The sequence below is a fragment of the Dermochelys coriacea genome, chromosome 3, assembly GCF_009764565.3.
Source record: "Dermochelys coriacea isolate rDerCor1 chromosome 3, rDerCor1.pri.v4, whole genome shotgun sequence".
Lineage (NCBI taxonomy): Eukaryota > Metazoa > Chordata > Testudines > Dermochelyidae > Dermochelys > Dermochelys coriacea.
In genome coordinates, this window is record NC_050070.1 from 208,261,448 (window position 1) to 208,280,797 (window position 19,350).

Below are 19,350 nucleotides of genomic sequence, written 5' to 3' on the forward strand. Positions count from 1 at the left end.
GTTCAGGAGCTTTGGGAGACAGCAGCCCAGTCTTCTCTCTCTACCTTGGTCATACATATTAGGCCTCATTCCTCACAGTGTAATCAGGATCACCCACCCCCTCCACCTTTCAGGTTCACCCCTTTCCCTTCTGTTCTCACAGCCTGCTGGGGCACATTAACCCTCAGTGCCTAAAATCAGCTCATCTACATGTCAGAAAGCTCCCAGGGGTGCATGTTCAGTGAGCAAGATAGTGGCCACTATGGTTATGTCTATACAGCAACTAGACATCACAGCTGGCCCGTGGCAACCGACCCGAGCTCGTAGGGCTCGGGCTGTAGGGCTATTTCACTGCTGTGTAGATTTCTGGGAATGAGCTGGAACTTTGAGAGGTGGGAGGGTCCCAGAGCCCAGGCTCCAGCCTGAGCTCAGAAGTCTACACAGCAATGAAAATAGTCCAGCAACCCAAACCGCATGGGCCAGCTGTGGGGGTTTTTTGCTGTGTAGACATACCCTATGTGTAGGCCTTTCATGAACAATGAAAGAAAACAGAAGTAAGGAAACAGAGATTAACAGTGCACAAAGCATGAATTCACAAGTGGTCTTGTAAATAATACATAGCTAGTAGATAAATGATAAACAAGGTCCTGTGTGATAAACTCACAGATGCACCTTTGCTTACCAGTACATACTGTAGCATAGGGATAGTTCATGATCTATACAGGGATTGGGTCACAAAATCAATAAACCAATCATCAAGCGTGCGATACAATGTAGAATGTGACGCACATGTGTTAGTCTGTTTAGAATAGACCTATACTCTGAATTACAGTGATGTATTTTGGAGTTGTCGTGCACCCTAATTCACCAGGCCCCACCTGAGCCTGATCACATCACGTGTAGCTTCATGAAATGCCAATAAAGAAACCTCAGCGACGAGTCTCGATTCCAACTGGGGTTTTTGGATTCCAGAGAACTGCAGAAAATGTTCTCCCAGAACTGGACAAGGCACTCTGGATAAGCTGAGTGGAAAAGGTATGAGGGAATCCCAACATTTTGGTGCCAGAACCCAGGACCCTCTTGTCTAAAGCAGGTAAAATACCTTCAGTGATGAGTCCAGAGTAAACCTGGGATCTCCGTGTCTGGTAATATACCCCTTAATGTTAGGCAGAAACCCTCACAGTAAGGGAAGTGGAACTGAAAGCGTTAAAGTAGGAGAAAGCCAGTACCTCGCTGGAGGGTTGGATTAAATCCATCGGCAGACCCTTTGGACTCCCCAGAAAAGTGACAGGAAACTGGGACTGGATGGAAAAAAGGAACTCCAGTAAGTGGAGCAACATTTTAAAAAAATAAGAAGGAAAAAACCATATTCTCCCCTAAGAAAAATTCCGTAACGTAAGAGAAATAGGGGGGGTAATTTGGATATCTATGGAAAAGAATTATTGGCAGGACACAGAAAAGGTCTCTTGAATGTCACTGGAGCTTTAAAGAATAAGACTCATGGACGACCCTGGAGGAACAGTAATTGTAGCTAAAGAATCTGCAAAAAACCCACAAAGATAAGCTCAAAGCCAGCAAGAAAAATCGTTGAGAAAAGTGTCACTTTGGGAGATAGGTAAGTGATTTAAGGAAAAGGTATGGGCAGTTATAAAGGAAGGTTTGCACCATTTAACACTGCATAGCTCGGAGGGAACTAAACCGGTGGGGTTGTGGAGGTGTTACAAAGAGGAAGTAGAAGTATTAAAAGCTTGGTTTAATAATAAAACCCCGTTATGTCCATACAACTCTGGATAGTCACGACTGGTGGAACCCTCAGTCAAATGATACAAGGGGGTAAGGTGGTGATTACTGCTAGGTTTTTGTCTCCAGGAGCCTTTAACAGCCACTCTGAAGGAAAATGAACCCTTTTCTCCAAGTAATGGTCTGTAAATAATAAAGTATAAATGACTGCTGCAGGCAGACAGACAAGCTCATCTGACTATGGACGATTTAGTCAAAATCACCAAAAACGAAATAGGGATTTCTATACAGCTTCACTGCTTCTGAGTGTACTAGAGCGGATGTAACCTGGGTATGGTTGTGTAGAAAAATAATTCAGAGCAACAGAATGGGCGTTGATCAGCTCAAAGAACAGATTGTAAGGGAAAAAAGGGGAGAAACACGTAGTAATACTGCCAGTCAGAAAAAGAAAAATGGAAAGTGTTACAATTAGCTCATTAAAGTCTCGGATAGCTGAGCCAGGGAAGGAAAATAAGGGAATAAAACCCCATAAAATAAAACATGGCTAGGGTACAGCAATTATCAGAGCCCTGGCCAAAAGAATTCGCTTGTGCAAAGATTAAATATAAAAATAAAACTGCCGGTTAGAAATGTGAGCAACTTAAATGTGGCATCTGCCATTTACAAAGGGAAGACATCAGGAGTGTAAAACCATTTTAGGAAAGAAGGAGGTTCAGAGACTCAGCTGGCTAGGCTAAGCCAAGCAAATGTAAAATATTTATTTGGTCTCAAACTGTTTGCAGCACAGCAAGGGACTGCAGATTTTTTTTAAGCTGTTTAAAAAGGAAATGTAAAATATAAGCATGAAATACAATGGCTTTTAAAAGATTCCACTACAAATCTAGCCAAATCTTTCATTCAGAGTTGCAATGCTGACCCAAACTCTGTTGGGGCAGCAGCCAACATCTCCTGGCAGCCTTAACTTTGTTCGTTAACACGTTGGGCACCTCAATGCTTTTACAATGGATTAAACATTTTTAAAAAATTAGGTTATAAATGTTAACTAGAAATTAGTAAATGAAAATAGGGACTCAAAGGGTGGCCAGAACAAGGATAGACGCTGGATCCTTTTTCAGTAATAAAGCAACAGCTGAAAGAGTTGCAGAAAAATTATTAATAATGTAAGTAAATTGACATCACTAATATAATGTTACGGCAAGTGAAAAATGGAAATTACTTATGAAAGCAGTGTGCATTCCTATGGAACATGCAGTGTACACAGTGAAAGGGGTAAAAGAAATGTAAATGTGTTACTTAATTCAAAATCTATAAGGGCTCCAATAGGTTGTGTTTTCTTTTTCAGATAGCTCTTTGCTTTGAAAGGAGAAACCAACCCAGCGCCAAGGAAAATCCGTCAATATAAGCAGTGAAGCCCAATCACCATTGGAAAGTGCCATACAAATTCTGTTTTCTTTTAAAAGGTTATTAATTATGGATGATGGATCAACTTTGAATAATGCCCTTTCCATTCACAAACATGGCAACATTTCCTGTTGAAAATTCTATTCAAAAGTTTTGTTTAACTGTGGTATAAAATAAATGCCACTAAGGCAATAAACACAAGAATTATATGGTAGAGTTTTGTAAGTCAAAACAAACAAACCAAAACAAAAAAGATTAAAGTGTCTTAGACTGCAAACAAGTCCATAGTTTAGAGTTAAAATCTACTGGGGGAAATATTGTACAGAAATGTTCAATTTCATTGTGTGTCAGTGTTATTCAATTTTACCAATTAGCACTTACCTAAAGGATTGTGCTACTGACGGTTGGGACAATATAATTAAGAACTGTTGAAAGGACTTTCTGAATACAAATGTCTACTTTAAATAGTGTAAAACTTCCAAGGGGGAGCAGCAACTACATCAAAATAAACTTAATAAGACTGTCACAAGAACTGGACTGTTTCCAATTGACATGTCACTCTGAAACCAAGCTGACACAAAGATGCTGTGGGAATGTGGCCAAGCATTTCGACAGAAGATAGCCGCAAACGTCTCGCATCCATTGAATGAGCAAAACCAAGAATTCATTAAGCTTTGTTATCTGTATATAATATACATGATATTATGATTTCTTTTAAGGAAGTACAGGATTAAATCACTGTGCTCCAATAATAACGTGCAGCATGAGGGATACATGCTATACAAAGTAAAACCAGACTTAAGTAATATGGAGCAAGAAAACTTGCCCTCTTTTATTTCCACAGAAAAGTTAAAAATGTAGAACAAGAGAGATGACACCAGTTGGTTCGGGATAAGGAAATTAACAAGGGTCCAATACCATGAAGTTAAATGTGAAGTATTTGCAACCTGTATGGTGCAGAAGGAGTTTGTTTTGCCTCCTCAAATATTGTTGCAAACTAATGACAAGGTCTGGAAAGCCCAAGACTTGTTCTGCTGTTTGAACCTGAGACACACTAACAGGTATCATGTCTTACAGACAGAGTCGCCAGTATGTGGGTTCACGCTGCGGGGCACAGTCTACAAATCGCACAGTATGGTTGAGATGCTGGGAAGCTGGTGGAGTAAAAACTACCTATGCTGGGAATGGCAAGTGTTGTATGGTGGCTGATGGGGAACACTTCCAGTATAGACCCAAGGAATCTGCTGAATTTGTTGTGGTGATAGATAAAAACACAATATACAAATGGTTAGGAGATAAAGTAACTAAAATATAGGGAAAGTTAAAACTGTAGAAGGATGCTTTAAAAGTAGGGTGGCCATATTTCCCTATGCTGAATACGGGACACCTGGTAAAATTACTCGTATTCAAGCGAGTCCAATGGCAATCAATCAGAACTATGCAGGACAAACGTTCAAATTAATATCAAGTTGACTGAGCCCCCGTTAAAAAGAAATACTGCATAGTTGGATTATTTTTATTTGCCTTCTTATCTTTAAGGCTTTAGGGTTCACACAGGGAGGGGTGACATGCACGCCCCACCTCCCCACACACACACAGGGAGGGGGATGACCTGGCCCGAGTCTTTGCAGAGCTCATCTCCTCCTCCTCACTCCCCACGTGGCTGGAAGCAGCTTGTCCTTTCCTGCCAACACAGTGTCAAAAGGCAGCTAACACCTCCAGGCTCCTGCTGGCCACTGACATAACCCAGCCACCTCCTGTCCCGCTTGGCTATAGCATGGGCAAGAAGGGGTTAAGCCCTAAGGATGCATTATGCACCAGGGCCCAGGGAACCTGACTGCAGGGACTTCAGTGAGCCCAGCTGGAGACGTGGCTCAGCAGGGGAGGGTGCCAAGGGGACGGAGCAGCTCCATGCTCTGTGGGGGCAGGACCCAAGGGGTGTGGGGTGAAGAGGGTGCTAAACCCCTGTCTGGGGGACTGCTGTGAAGCTGCAGGTTTGGAGCATGACCAGGTTGGAAATCGCATCCCGCCACTCCAGAGATTAGCTGAGGGGTGGAGAGGCTTCCCCATCCCAGTACCATGCGGAGCTTTGGCACATGCAGGGCTTGGCTCCTCCTGGCCAGTGCCCTGGGCCAGAGGGTCTTGGGGTTTCCCGAGGTGGCTGCCCAGCCAGAGGCAGTGGGGGAAGGAAGGAGCCTGCCAACCAGCCTGCTGGTGAGCCGAACGCTCTGACCAGGAGCTGGTTCTCTGCACAGCGCTGGGAAAGGGACATGCCCTGCTGGGGGGGATATCGAGGAGCAGCGCGGCTAGGGGGGGTGAAGGGGTAAAGCAGGGAGAAGACAGTGAGAGGGGGCGCACGTAAATGGCCGCTGTGTGGCACCTACCGACACTCATCAGCCATCACCAGCTGGAAATGGGAAGGGACGCAGGGCCCTGCTGGTCAAGAGCCAGCATGCAGTAGGGCTGCGCTGATGCACTACCAGGGAGAGTGGCTGTCCCCACGTGCTGCATCTTCACCCCACCACCAGCCTTACACACCCACCCTCATCATCGGCCACTGGAGCCCCGCCACTCACTACTGGCGGGTGGGCAGCTGGCAAGCAGGGACCCTGTCAGCAGCAGGACCCACCAGTACTGATGGAGGGGAGACAGAAAATACTGGCCAATTGGCCTGTTTCTAAGAAACAGCTGGGACACCTGCAGGAGGGCTTAAAAACAGGACTGTCCCTTTTAAAACGGGACATCTGGTCACCCTATTTAAAAGCAGTATTCCTCCCTTAAGCCTGGATCTTAAAATCCCTATTCGTAATAGCTAGATATTCAAGGCTACTGAATGTGATATATACAGTAATAAACTTGTAATTCGTTTGGCTTAGGGAACAGAAGAACTAAAACAAGGGGTTAGTAAAACACACTTTGGAACAATTGATACCCACCACCCAGCTCATAACCAACCAAAATAATGAGATAGGCACCATCATTGCGGGAGTACTTAACCCTTTGTTGGCTATGAAGAGTAGGAAGCCTCCACCATGTATGTAATTCAGATAGTCAGTGTACTTTTAATGGCTGCACAATTAGTAACCAACACTGCTGTACTAAAAAAGAAAAAAAAGGAGTGGAAATGCAGGCCTTGTGTGAACAGTGAAAGAAAACAGAAGTAAGGAATTAGCACTTAACAATGCCCAAAGCATGAATTCACAAGTGGCCTTATAAATAATCTGTAGCTAGTAAATAAAAAGTAAGCAGAAGAGTCATGTATGATCAGCTTGCAGCTTTGCTAACTAGCACATCTTGTAGGATATGGACAGCTCATGATCTATACAGGGATTGGTTCATAGAATCAGTAAGCCAATCATAAAGCACGTGATACAATGTAGAATGTAATGCTCATGTGTTAGTCTGTTTTAGACTAGGTATATAATTGGATTTATAATTATATACTTTGGACTTGTGGTTCACCCTAAACCACCCTGCCACACCTGAGCCTGCTCACGTCAGGTATAGCTTCATGAAATGCCCATAAAGAAACCTCAGTGACAAGTCTGGATTTCAGAGAACTGGAGGAAATGTTCTCCCAGAACTGGACAAGGTGCTCTGGATAAGCCGAATGGAAGAGATCTCAGACTCTGGAAGCCCAAGGTTATGCAGAGCATTAACAGAGCTCTGTTAAAAGTTGAATGTCACAAACACACTCTAAGCTAGGCTGAAGGAGAAGTTTAGAGAGAGTACAAGCAAACTTGGCCTCCAACCCTGGCCATGGTAGGGCAAGTGTACACACAGCTGCTGGAGAAAAGAGCAGTTGGTTACTAACTCATTTCCATCTTACCTTGCAGCTTCTTCAGGACAGCCACCTCCATCTTGAGGACCTGTTTGGGCTGCTGGGCTGACTCCACTTTCAGGGCCACGTTCTCACGGGTCAGGAGATCCATTGCCTCATAAATCTCACCAAAACCACCACCACCAATCTTCTTCAGCTAAACAGAACACAAAAGCAGGGCTTAGCAGAAATAGGCAAGACCGTGTCTGTCCATTTACCATCACAAAGCAGGAAGGGGCAGGGCACCAACCTCTTCACTGTGCAGGGAGGTACTGGGCCCGCTCCCCAGGCTGCCTGCGACGTGATCACCTGTCACAATCAGGACATGGGTGGTCTGAGCTAGTGGTCAAAGCAGGAGTTAGGAGAGTCAGGCCGAGTCGGATACCCAGAGGCCAGATGACAAATGGAGAATTGAGTGCCTGGAGGCACGCTACCAGGAGATCAGAACCAGGACACAAACTTGAGAGCTGAACCACAGAACTGTGGTTTCTGTTTGCCAGAAGCTGGGAATGGACCACAGAGGACGGATCATTTGATGATTCCCTGTTCCATTCATTCCCTCTGGGGCACCTGGCATTGGCCACTGTCGGAAGACAAGATACTGGGCTAGATGGACCTTTGGTCTGACACAATGTGGCCATTCTTATGCTCTTAATGACAGCCAGAGTCAGGCTGGGTTGGGATACAAGGGAGTCGAGACAGGGGAGCAGGAGCACAAGCAACACAGTTCTCTCAGAGCAAAGCAGATCCCAGATGTATGGACAACTTCCTGTTCCTGTGCTTATATGGAAGCTGTGGACCAATCAGGACTCCCAGCATCCTGCCAATCTGGTGCCAGGACTGGAGTCCTCTGTCGAGGTTCAGCCGCTGTCTTAGCAGCTGTTAGCAGGTAGCAGATTGGAGCGTATTGCTCCTAAGAGTCCTGTGGATATGGGTCCAAGACCCATGGTCCCTGACACCACCCGTTCTCTGCCCAGGGAGGTAACAGCCCAGCTTCCCAGCCTCTCTGCGATGTGACTACTCCATCAAAGCACAGGGAAGTATTTGCGCAGCTTCCCAGTCTGTCTGTTATGTGCAAGAGTGGAGAAGGAAAAGGGGGCTTTTAGCCATCTTTGTGCTCCCTCTGTCTAGGGCTCATTTGTGTCACGCCAGACCCAGCACAAGTAAGAACAGACTTAAGGCTGCTCTAACTTATGCCAGCTGCCCATGGCCCCATCCATTCAACATCTGGGGATACCCTATTTTCCCTGGACATGGTGAAGAGAAGGCAATTTGCAGGCCATATACTGGAGCAATACATAACATCAACATTACTAGCAGACGGGACTCAGACTCCAATGAGAACCATCTGGCCTGGAACTGCCAGTTCCTTTCAGCTCCACTCTATTCAATGGAAAGGAAACATCTGTTCACACAGGAGCTTCCCTAGCTCTCCAATACCATCACTGAAAATGTGAGGATCAAGAGGGAGCAGGGCATGCTGGGATCAGTCTTCCTAGGCCACATCCCATATTAATAATACTTAACACATATATCACACTTCCCAAGACTATCTGATTAAACCTCACCAATCCCTTGGGAGGAAGGTTCATGGTATTCTTCTTTTACAGATGGGGAAACTAAGGCAGGCTTTCAGGGGCTAAATGATTTGCCTGAGACTATCTAGTAAGTCAGTGGCAGAATGGGGAACAGTACCCAAGATATCATGACTCCTCATGTTATTCTCATTCTTCTGTGCCTTATAAGATAAGGGAAGGCATAGACTCCATAGCTCAAGTTTGTGTCCTGCACTTAGGCCGCCTCTCTCCTAGCAGAATAAATGGATGAGATCCTAGACAGAAGAATCTTTTCCCTCTCTAGCTAGCCTAGTCTTGTTAGACATCACTAAGGGGAGAAGACTGTAGAGCTAACGGGTCTAGCCATCTGTGTTGCTTCCTTGTTTCACAGACAGTAATGGGAGAGGAAAGCACCTCTGTAGAAACAAGGCCTGGTAACGCACAACCCTTGAAAAATACTCCCCTGGGCTCCTTTGAAACAGGCTCTTTAAATCCTGAGGCTGTTCATTCCGAGCGATCATTAGTATTGCCAGTCACAAGAATAAAACACAAGCAACCTTACTGCTGTCTGGATAGAGTTTGTATTTCTGCCTGCAACAAGAACCAACCCATTCTGCTGCTGGACACCCTCACGATCACATCCAATGCTCAGAGCTCTGCCCTGGATGCCAAGCGTAAAAAAGTCAGAATACTATCCTGCCAGCAATCATCAGTCCAGTCCATGCTCTCATAGACAGCTCTGTCAGATAACCCAATCTGTAACTTATCAAGATCCATCTTAAGGCTGGTTAGGTGGTTTGCCCCCACTCCTCCTGGGGGGGGGCTGTTCCAGAGCCTCACTCCTCTGATGGCTACCAGGCTTCATTTGCACTCCTTTTGGCATTCCATCCATGAAAACGATCAGCAATTAAATCGTTCGTGTCAACACTGAAGTGTCATTGTGGACACGCCAACAACATTAGAGGGGTGGGGGGAGGTGTCCACATCTCAGTCATTATTTCAACATATCTGCACATGCAGTAAAACCTCTCTGCATTGATTACATTTGGTTCACACGTGGAAGGTTTTTCTTTGCAACCACGAAGGCTAGACATTGATTTTTAAGAAGTAAAAGCTTAGATTCTGTACAGTCTGAATGTGTCATGTAGATCTCTCAGGGTAGCCAGTCTCTGTGGATAGACTAAGCCCAGTGCCCCTAGACCAGAGCAGGTGAATCCATTCCAGCCAATTTAAGAGGGCTGAGCTACACCTATAAAGGGCTGCTAGTGGGCAGTCTGAGTGGGAGATGGACTGAGATGACAGACTGTGCCCTGGGAAGGGGAAGCCACACCAGAGTGGAACAAGGGGCCAGGGCCTCAGAGAAGCAGCCCTGAGCTGCTCCAGGAAGGGAGAAGAGCTGACTGAAACTGGGAATCTGCCAGGAGCAGGCATGCTAGAGACCCCAGGGAGAGGTGGTCCTGAAGCCCCGGGCTAAGGAATGAGTTAAAAGTCTGTTTTTTCCTGTTTGTTTGTTAACCTCTGTTAAGAAAATATACCTCCTGGAGAAGGACCGGGCGAGGCAGTGCATGCTTTGAGACTGGAGAGAAACCTGGGATGGTGACAATGGCTCACAAACACATCAAGCCAACGGGACACAGCCTGTGGCCATGTGTTTGATCTCCTTGCTCTGACGGCTACTACAGGCAGATTTCACTTTTATCCACATGCTGTAGCAAAGAATAACTTTAATCTCATTTTCGCTACTGAAGGAAGAAGCTGAGACTTTCAACTGAGTCCCAATATTATCTTTGGTTGTTTTTTTTTAAAACTACAGCCATCATAATAAGCTGTTGGCCTTCCCAAGGGCCATATCTCCCTATCTATTTTTATGGAGAATTCTCCATGGACACAAAAATAGTTGAGACAACCCAGCCCAGAAAGAGCTCAAAATACTGACTATGATAGGGACAGAACTAGGTGCGCCCTAAAGGTGCTCCCTCCAGAGCCACGTTGAGGCATGGCACATGGGCACAGGGAACCTTACACTACCTCCGTCACTTAAGTCATTTCCTTGCACCATTAAGGGATTCTGCTGTTCCCAGCAGAATGCCAATACACAGGAGAAAAACCACCCCGGTGCCCTGGGTGCTGAAGAAACATACACACCAGTCCATTCATTATCACCACTGCAAATGTACACACACTGCTGCCAGCTCCCTGCCCTCCTTTGCTGATCTCTTTCATCCGCTCAGCCTCCTTTCTCTGCTTCCACTTGGTGTCTCTTCCACTTAGAGCTCTCTACCCAGTCGGTCCCATCACTGCCAGCAATGCCGACATCAGGCATGCAGTGTGGATCCTGTGTCAGCATCCACGGGAGGGCTGGAACTGCCTCTCCATTTCATTTCAAAGCTGTGCTGAACATGTACTTACTCTCTAACGACAGCCCCTTTTAATTGCTCCCCACCTGGCATTTTTATTTAATGTTGTAACTGGCCGAGCACCTGGAAAGACAGTTTTGTATGAAAGACCATAAGCAAAATGAAATTGAAATATATTGCACTTCCTTTTCCTTTTCGTTCTTCCTCCCTACGGGCCCAATCCCGCCATCCTTACTCAGACAGGGCTCCCATTCAAAGGGGTGATAAGTAAAAATTGCATGATTGAGCCCCATAGAACTGGCAGAGAAGAAAAAGGATTTTTGAAAACACCCCTTATTTTGTTCTCTTTGATGGGTTATCTGCAAAGGAGAACACAATTTGGATTCAGGCCCCTTTTGCTTCTTCACAATGAGTAGAGAAGCCCTGAAAGGGAGTTGGGGTTTGATGGGGTTCGGGTTTTTTCAGCTTGTATCTGCTTTGGAAATATCAGGACTCTCAAGTCTTGCCCTCCCTGTCTGTGCTGGATGTCTTCTTGTAGGACCAGACAACTGGACAGGGACCTTGCTCTGAGCTGACAGGCCAAGGCTGCTGGATCTTTATCAAAGACATCACTCTTCCCTATGGTTTACTTATATTATTCTATTAGATAGAGGCTAAATAAATAAAAAGCATTTGAAGTTTAACTGCAAATCTTTCCCTCTGATTGCTCAGATTTCACTTTCTCACTCTCTGTGATGTCACGACCATGCTAGTTCTCCAATTATCCTCACTCTTCTGGCAAAAGCAGGTTAGTCAAGACCTACATTTATCATGTAAAAAAGGTGCAGAAAAAAGCAGACAGAAGGAAAAAAGGACAACAATAATTCCTTCCCCACTGTAGGTCACCTTTAAGTCTCACCCGATGCAGTAACACAAAGCATTTCGTACAATGCACAAGGGGCCAGTTTATGCCTGCTAAAGGAAACGTAATTTTCTAACTTGGGTGCACATAACATCTCAGCCTTATTGTTGCATCAACAATTTTGTTGCACCGGAGGGATTTATTTAAAGTCCTTTCTGACAAAGCACTAAAACAAAACATCCCAATACCACTGCTGTGTACTCCACTGAATATCTGCAGAGCAGCAGTTAGCAGTAACCCACAACATGCAGTGCTGGTGCCAAAACAATATATAGAATAAATGGAGGTACTCAAAGTGAGGGGCTTAAACAGGTACTTCCATTTCTGCCCCATTCGACACACAATAACAAAACCAGGGCTGGTCAGAACTGGAAAAAGACAGTCAGTGAGGGGGGAAAGTTTTATTTTCAAGATTTTAACAGGATATAAAAAAAACAGACAGTATCAAATAAATCCAAAGGTGTCAAAGATGCATGTGCCCCTACAAGTAGCTAACCCTGGGTCTTTCTAGACAGAGGAGATGCGCCCAGGGGAGACAGCTGCTCACTAGCACAGAAGTAGGTTCCCTGAGCAAATATCAGCATGTCATGGTCCTAATGTGTAGGCCAAGGCTGTAAAGCATCAGGTCTGCATGTACTTCTAGTCCTCCTGCAAAGCAAATCTTCACATGTGACCGGACAGTCCCCAATACAGTGATGTCTGACTCAGCCTGGAACAAGAACTCTAAGAGGTATGAACTCTTCGGCCCTTCCGTTAATCTCACTGGACATTCCATTAATCTAATGAAGACATTTGATGATCAGCCTTCGCTAACTGCTGATCATTTTAGTGAGGCCCTGGGGAAGGGAGGAGGGGGGAAGCCCCTGGTGTGGAGGGGCAGGGGGATTAGGAGTTGTTGAAGGGAAGTGGACGCAGAGGAGACACAGCCAGGAAAGGGGGAGATAAACAGAGAGGAGGATGGCAAAGGAAGAGCAAACAGCTAGACTGCGAGGACCAAACGGGCAGGATACTCCCCCATTGAGCGATGCTGAGTAGGACAATAAAGTGATGAATAATAAATAATGAAGTTTACTTCAGAGACTGTATTCTCCCCGGATCTTTGTGCAATCTCATGTTGGAACTGGGTGGGAAGGGACTTGGGGGTGTCCTCTGTGGAACAAGGGGGGTGCAATCCTAATTTCATACTGCACCTCACAGACTATTAGGGTTGCCAACCCACCCGGTTTCACTGGGACTCTCCCAGAATCAAGTCCTATCTCCCGGAGGCTACTGATGCCAAACCAGGAGATTTTAGGTGCTAAAAGTCCAGCAGCGCAGCAGGGCTAAGGCAGGCTTCCTCCCTGCCCTGGCCCTGCGCCGCTCCGAGAAGCAGCCAGCACATATCTGCGGTCTCTGGACGGCGAACGGGGGGTCCCTGCATACTACCCCCGCCTTGAGTGCTGACTCTATGTCTCCCATTGGCCAGGAACTGCAGCCAATGGGAGCTGCAGGGGTGGAGCCTGCAGGCAGGAACAGCGCATAGAGACCCCGGCCCCTCTGCCTAGAGGCTGCTGCTAGAGGGACATGCTGGTCTCTTTCTGGAGCCACCCAAGGTAAGCGCCGCCCCCTCGCTCCCTCCCACACCCAAACTCTCTCTCAGAGCCAGCACCCCCTCCTGCACCCCAACCCCCTGCCCCAGGCTCAGCCCAGAGCCGCCTCCCACACTCCGAACCCCTCAGCCCCAGCCCCCAAGCCCAGAGCTGGCACCCCCTCCTACATCCCAAACCCCTGCCGCAGCCCGGTGAAAGTGAGTGAGAGTAGGGGAGAGTGAGTGCGGGTGGGGCCTTGGAGAAGGGGTGGGAAGGGGCGGGGCAATGGTGTTTGGGTTTGTGCTATTTGACAGTTGGCATCCCTACAGACCGTAAGTTAACAGGGAATTGAGCCCTATTCACTGCATGGAGTTTGACACCACTGGCCTAGAGAGAGACAAGCAAAATGGCTCAGGAGGCCCTGGCCAGAACCAGAGCAAGACCCAAGACAAAGAAGGAAAAATAATCTGGAGCAGAAGAAAGGAAGGGAGGGTTTCACACACAACAGATGGTTAAAAAGATACATACATTAAAAAGCAACTGACAATGTCCTTTAGGTCAGCAAGGTCCCTGCGAGAGCCACCAAAATCATTCCTGCACTTCATGGCCGGTTACGATTATTGTGAGACAAGGCAACAGCAGCAGCACAAGGGAAATACATTTGTGCTTAAAATTCAAGGCAAAGATCATTCAAGGGAATGAGGTGTTGTCCCCGACCTGTTTCTATGTATCTAATGTGTGGCAGAGTAACAGCTTCATTTTCTTTCCCATCTCTGCACAGAAATGCTAGGAAAGTGCCTGGGATTAAAGTCTCCAGCAGCCTAGACCACTGACATCTGCATCTCACTCAGCCGATCACAAGTATAAAAGGAACCGAATACCCACTCCAACCAGGGCTGTATTCTACAAGATGCAAAGCTATCTAGGGAGGTCTTTTAAAAGATACATTTAAGCTTCAGATTTCAGGAAGCTCTCAGCCACTCTCCATCAAAGGTGCAGCAGTGTCCAAGCACGACCTGCAGCCTGTATCTTTGACTAAATGAAGGTTTCAAGGTCTTTGGATAGAAAACAAAAGCACCATTAATCACATCAGGAGCAGCAGATCTGAAGCAATTCTGGCTGAGTTAAACACGGTGCTAAAGAAGTCTAAGCTTCAACATGCATCAGTTACAGGCACAGCCTGCACACCACCAGCTTCTTATTATGTATAGCTTGGGGAGAAAGCCCCTCAAGATCTTTTCTCTTTAGTTCCCTACTAGTCCCCAGAGCTGGTCAGCCTTGCTCCATGAATCAGCCAGGGATGGGGAGAGGGACAGAAGACAGGACGGAGAGCTTCTTCCTGACACTGCTCTATTGGTTCAGGGCGTGAATTCACCATGCTGCACTCTTAGGAGGCCACCAGGCTGGAACCAGTAGTTACCAGGAGGAGGTGAAATGCAAAGCAACCCTGAACACTGTACTGACATCAGCAGTGTGCACTGACTATCCCTGCAGCCAGGATGGGTTAGGAGTTGGAGGTGAAAGGATGGTGCTCACGGCTCACGGCTCCTCTCCCTGGCCTCAGTTTGGGGGGCCCCCAGGCATCAGGCCACTACCTTCCTGGGTGGAATTATGCAACTCTTCCAGTCTCAATCTCAAGGTCAATCTCAGCTGAGCCCTGGGCTCCAGCATCCTGTGGCTCAAACATGCTTACCCAGCTGGTTCAACTGGGTTCAGTGCCTGCAGTTCCTCCTTTTGAGAGTCTGCTTACATCACTGTCCTGCTCATTTTAGCAGTAGGAATGGCACTGAGAGCATTAAATAAACAGTTTTAAAAAAAAATTGGAGAAACAATTCTATCGTGTACAGCTGAGGAACCCCCTAAGATGGGTCATCAACAGGGCTTGAAGCTTCACATCCCCACTACTACCTAAGAACTAGCCTTTGAGTCTAGAGGACTTTGCTGGGCGGTTTATGACCTTTCTTTCTCTATATCTATGTAAATAACAATAGGATGTTGGAGATTAGGAATTCTGAGCTCTGTCTCTTACTAATGGGCTGGATTGCTGGCTTCATTGGATGAGGTTTTCTGGCTTATGTTATACAAGAAATCAGACTCGATGGTCCCTTCTGGCTTTAAATGTGAATCTATGAATCCTTGGGTCTGAGGAGGGAGTCTGTCTAGTGGCTAGAGACAGGATAACTGTGACAACGAGTCCAGACACTCTAAGGGGAAAAGAGGGGTTCTGAACCCCAAAGAACAAACAATTGAATCAACAGGCTTACACCATGTGATTGTGTATAAATATGTCAAGTCCGGTGTTTTATGAAAGCTTGTGATGCTCCAAACTTGATGTTCAGTAAGAAATATGCATACAGGGTTATGGCTATGAATATCTGCATATCTAGAGATTTGTATTTGTAACTGCGGTGCGACTACAGCATTGCCTCACAAAAGGGGGTGAAGTAATCAGGCCGGGGGGAGGGGGAGGCACCTCCCAGGCTAGTTGTTTACACAATACCCATCCCTTGTCCAGCCAGAAAATCACAATATTGAACTACCAAAGTTCATGGAAAGACATTGATAAGAAAAGCAAACCCAAGTCTTGGAAAACAAAGGAAGAAGGGAGTTTTCCCCCCTCCAATAACCATGAGTCTTTATGCCAGGAGAAAGGGGAGGGGGGAGGGGGAGGAAAAAAAGAGAGAAAAAAAATTAAAAACAGGCTTGGGTTTGAGAGTTGTTATCCAGAAACTGAGGACACCAGCTATGCTGGAATGCAAGATCCCCTCCAAGACAGAGGGCATGCTGGGAAACCGGTCAGAGTCCTGCGATAACTTACAGAAAAGGAAATTGAGCAAACACAGATGTGTGGAAGCCTGAGATTGCGTCTCTGTGTTTATTTCCTGTGTAACTTGTAAATGTTTGCTTCCCCTGACAAGTTCATCTTCCTATCTGTGATTTTCTTCTATTAAATAAACCTTCATTTATTTTTACCCCAAGCAGGTCTCTGGTGTGCAAACTGTGTTCCCCAGAGTGAGCTGATAACTGGGGCAGGTTTCACTCCTTCAGGGGTGCTGAACCAGAAGGGAAAATTCCAAGTGTTTGGTAGATAAGGACGTGGGGAGACAGATTCGGGGGGATTTGGGACTGGAGGAAATTGCTGAGGTCATCCTGCAAGGAGTAACTGGGCTGATGGCAACCCAGTGAAACCCTTGTGCTTGTGGGTTGGCTCCTGGTGTCAGGGTGCTGAGCCAGAGCAGCACAGCATTAAGGCCCTCAAAGTTATCAGGCAGGTGGTGACAGAACCCCTCACTGATCTGGGTAAGCCCCAGTATGGCGCAATAACTACATCACATGGTTTGGGCATATTCGATCTGAAGAGCAGCCTGGCTGAGTGCTAAGACTTGGGTCTGCCATATTTGAAATCTGCACCCTCGGCTGGGGTGCTGACAGACAAATGACTTGTAAAAGAAGAAGATTTTAACTGGAATTACTAAGAAAGACAAAGCTGGAAACCGACAAGATCATATTAGAGACCGTGGTCTGACTACAGCTGAATGTTTGTTATGGTTCTAAGTGGAGCACGTTGCAATGGCGGCTATTTTGAAGGCAACACTGTCCACTATAAGACCGTTTTCATTTGCGTATAACTTTAACTATTTGGGCTGAAACTTCCCAAAATAAGCTGGACCAGGGAGGGGGAGGCAGAGGGAGTAGGTTTAGACAAAGAGCTGGGGGGAGACTGAGACTGTAAGCTAGAGCATGAGGGGATGGGGAGCTAGTGCGGGAAGACTGGAACTGTCTGGGCAAGGAGATGGGGATCAAGAGCTAGGGATGAGAGTCTCTCACGAGAAGCCATAGGTAAAAAGATAGGACTAGCACAGGCTTTGGGGGCAAACTGGTAGAAGAGTCTGTGACCAGTAGAGCACACTCCCTTACAGAGCCTGGAATGGAACCCAGGATTCCAAATTCTCAGCATTCCTCTGCTATCAGCAAATATCTGTGAAACCCAAGGGCAAAGCATGTATCCCATCCCTCTCTAATGGCTGTATGCGCAGAGGATGACAACCTACCATTGCTCCAGTAACACATTAGCTCAAGTGGCGGATGTCTGTATGGTGGATCTAAAGGTTACAACCTTGCTGATGAACCACATGGATAGCAATATGATTCCACATGATGGAATTTGCTTTTTTAAAACCTAGGAAATTACATACAGAAAACTATATTGAAAGAAAATTAAGGTTGCAAAGTCAAGCAGTCAAAAGTTAGAAAATGTCAGAATTAAGTCAGCCTGGGTAACCTTAATTTGGCCCCCTTGTACGTATGCATTATATACCATTTGTAGTTACATGATCGCATACTATATTTTCCACAAGACCCCTGCCTCATTCAGTGCACAGAACAGATCTGCTCTGGGGATGATTCGGGGCTGTTGTCTTTAAGGCCCCAGCCTCATTTGCTGAAGAAGCTGGAAAATATGCAATGAGGGAGGGGATTGCAGGAAGTGAAAGAATGGCCTCATGGTTAAGGCAATTGAATGCTGCCCCGGAGAACTGGAGTCTATCCTTGCCAATGCCACAGAGTTCCTGTGTGATGCTGGGAAAGTCACTTCAGCGTTTCACACGTGGCCACTAGTTGTGTGTCCCTCATTCTCTGGGTGTCTGACTTAAGACCCTGGGGCTTGATTTGCAGAAACACGAAGCACTCACAGCTGCACTGAATTCACTAAGAACTATGCTTTGAACACATCAAGTGCTATATAATGTTAAGTACTCTGAAAAATCAGATCCTATGGGTCTCAAATTGGGCACCAAAAATTAGTGGACACTTTTGACTTTAATAAAAAGAAAAGGAGTACCGGTGGCACCTTAGAGACTAACAAATTTATTAGAGCATAAGCTTTCGTGAGCTACAGCTCACGAAAGCTTATGCTCTAATAAATTTGTTAGTCTCTAAGGTGCCACCGGTACTCCTTTTCTTTTTGCGAATACAGACTAACACGGCTGCTACTCTGAAACTTTTGACTTTAATGTCTCTGTGTGTCAGTTTCCTATTCAATAACACCACCTGTTCATCTCCCCAGTGTTGAGAAGATAAATTAATTAATCTTTGTGAAGCCCACAGATAATACAGTGATGATTAAAGACCGTATCATGACACATATGCCCAAGTCGGGCAAATTCGGTTGCACAGGCAACCTTAATACTGGTGTTTCCTAACATGTAAGTGCTTGACTTTATGACCTTCATGCTCTTTGATCAGTTTTCTGTGTGCAGTTATTATTTGTATTTGGGTGGTGTCCAGAAAGCTAACAAGGTTGATGAATATAACAAGCGGATGGGTGGGGAAAGACGAGGAAACAGTGAAACCAGCCTGTTATTCATAGTGAACAGTAGTGACAGCTCACCCCCTGCTGGGGGATGCTCTGCAGGCAGACCAGCCTAGGTCAGGCTCACAGAGGGATCTGAAGAAGGAGAACAGTGGCTGTTCCCGTTTTGTTTGGGAGTTTTTCCCATGTAGACCTTACAGCATGGGTGAACAGGTGAGAGTGTCTGTTGGAGAAGTTGACCGGTAGGCAAAAAAGGGCTTCTGGCTGCAGTCGGCAAGTTTACTGAGGATAAAGAGAGAAGCACTGTCCTGACCATCTGCTGAAGCAGAAGTCAGGCATCAGCTACCAGCACAATGCTGCAGGCTGCAGTCACATAATCATTGTTACAGGTTTCAGAGTAGCAGCCATGTTAGTCTGTATCCGCAAAAAGAACAGGAGGACTTGTGGCACCTTAGAGACTAACACATTTATTTGAACATAAGCTTTCGTGAGCTACAGCTCACTTCATCGGATGCATGCAGTGGAAAATACAGTAGGGGGATTTTATATATACAGAGAACATGAAACAATGGGTGTTCCCATACACACTAACAAGAGTGATCAGGTAAGGTAGGTCATTACCAGCAGGAGAGAAAAAAAAAAACCTTTTGTACTGATAACCAAGGTGGGCCATTTCTAGCAGTTGACTAGAATGTGTGAGGAACAGTAGGGGGGGAA

The 19,350-nt window shown here is 46.1% G+C and overlaps 1 protein-coding gene across 3 annotated transcripts in view; it reads right to left on the minus strand.

Annotated features, from left to right (window-relative positions):
* The window catches only part of TTBK1 (tau tubulin kinase 1), a 152,122-nt gene that overhangs the window by 94,595 nt on the left and 38,177 nt on the right, over positions 1 to 19,350 (minus strand). For all 3 annotated transcript variants that reach the window (XM_043512181.1, XM_038397439.2, XM_043512182.1), the window contains one exon: positions 6,950 to 7,097. In XM_043512181.1, the coding sequence (XP_043368116.1) occupies positions 6,950 to 7,097 (148 nt within the window). The remainder of the gene's footprint in view (positions 1 to 6,949; positions 7,098 to 19,350) is intronic.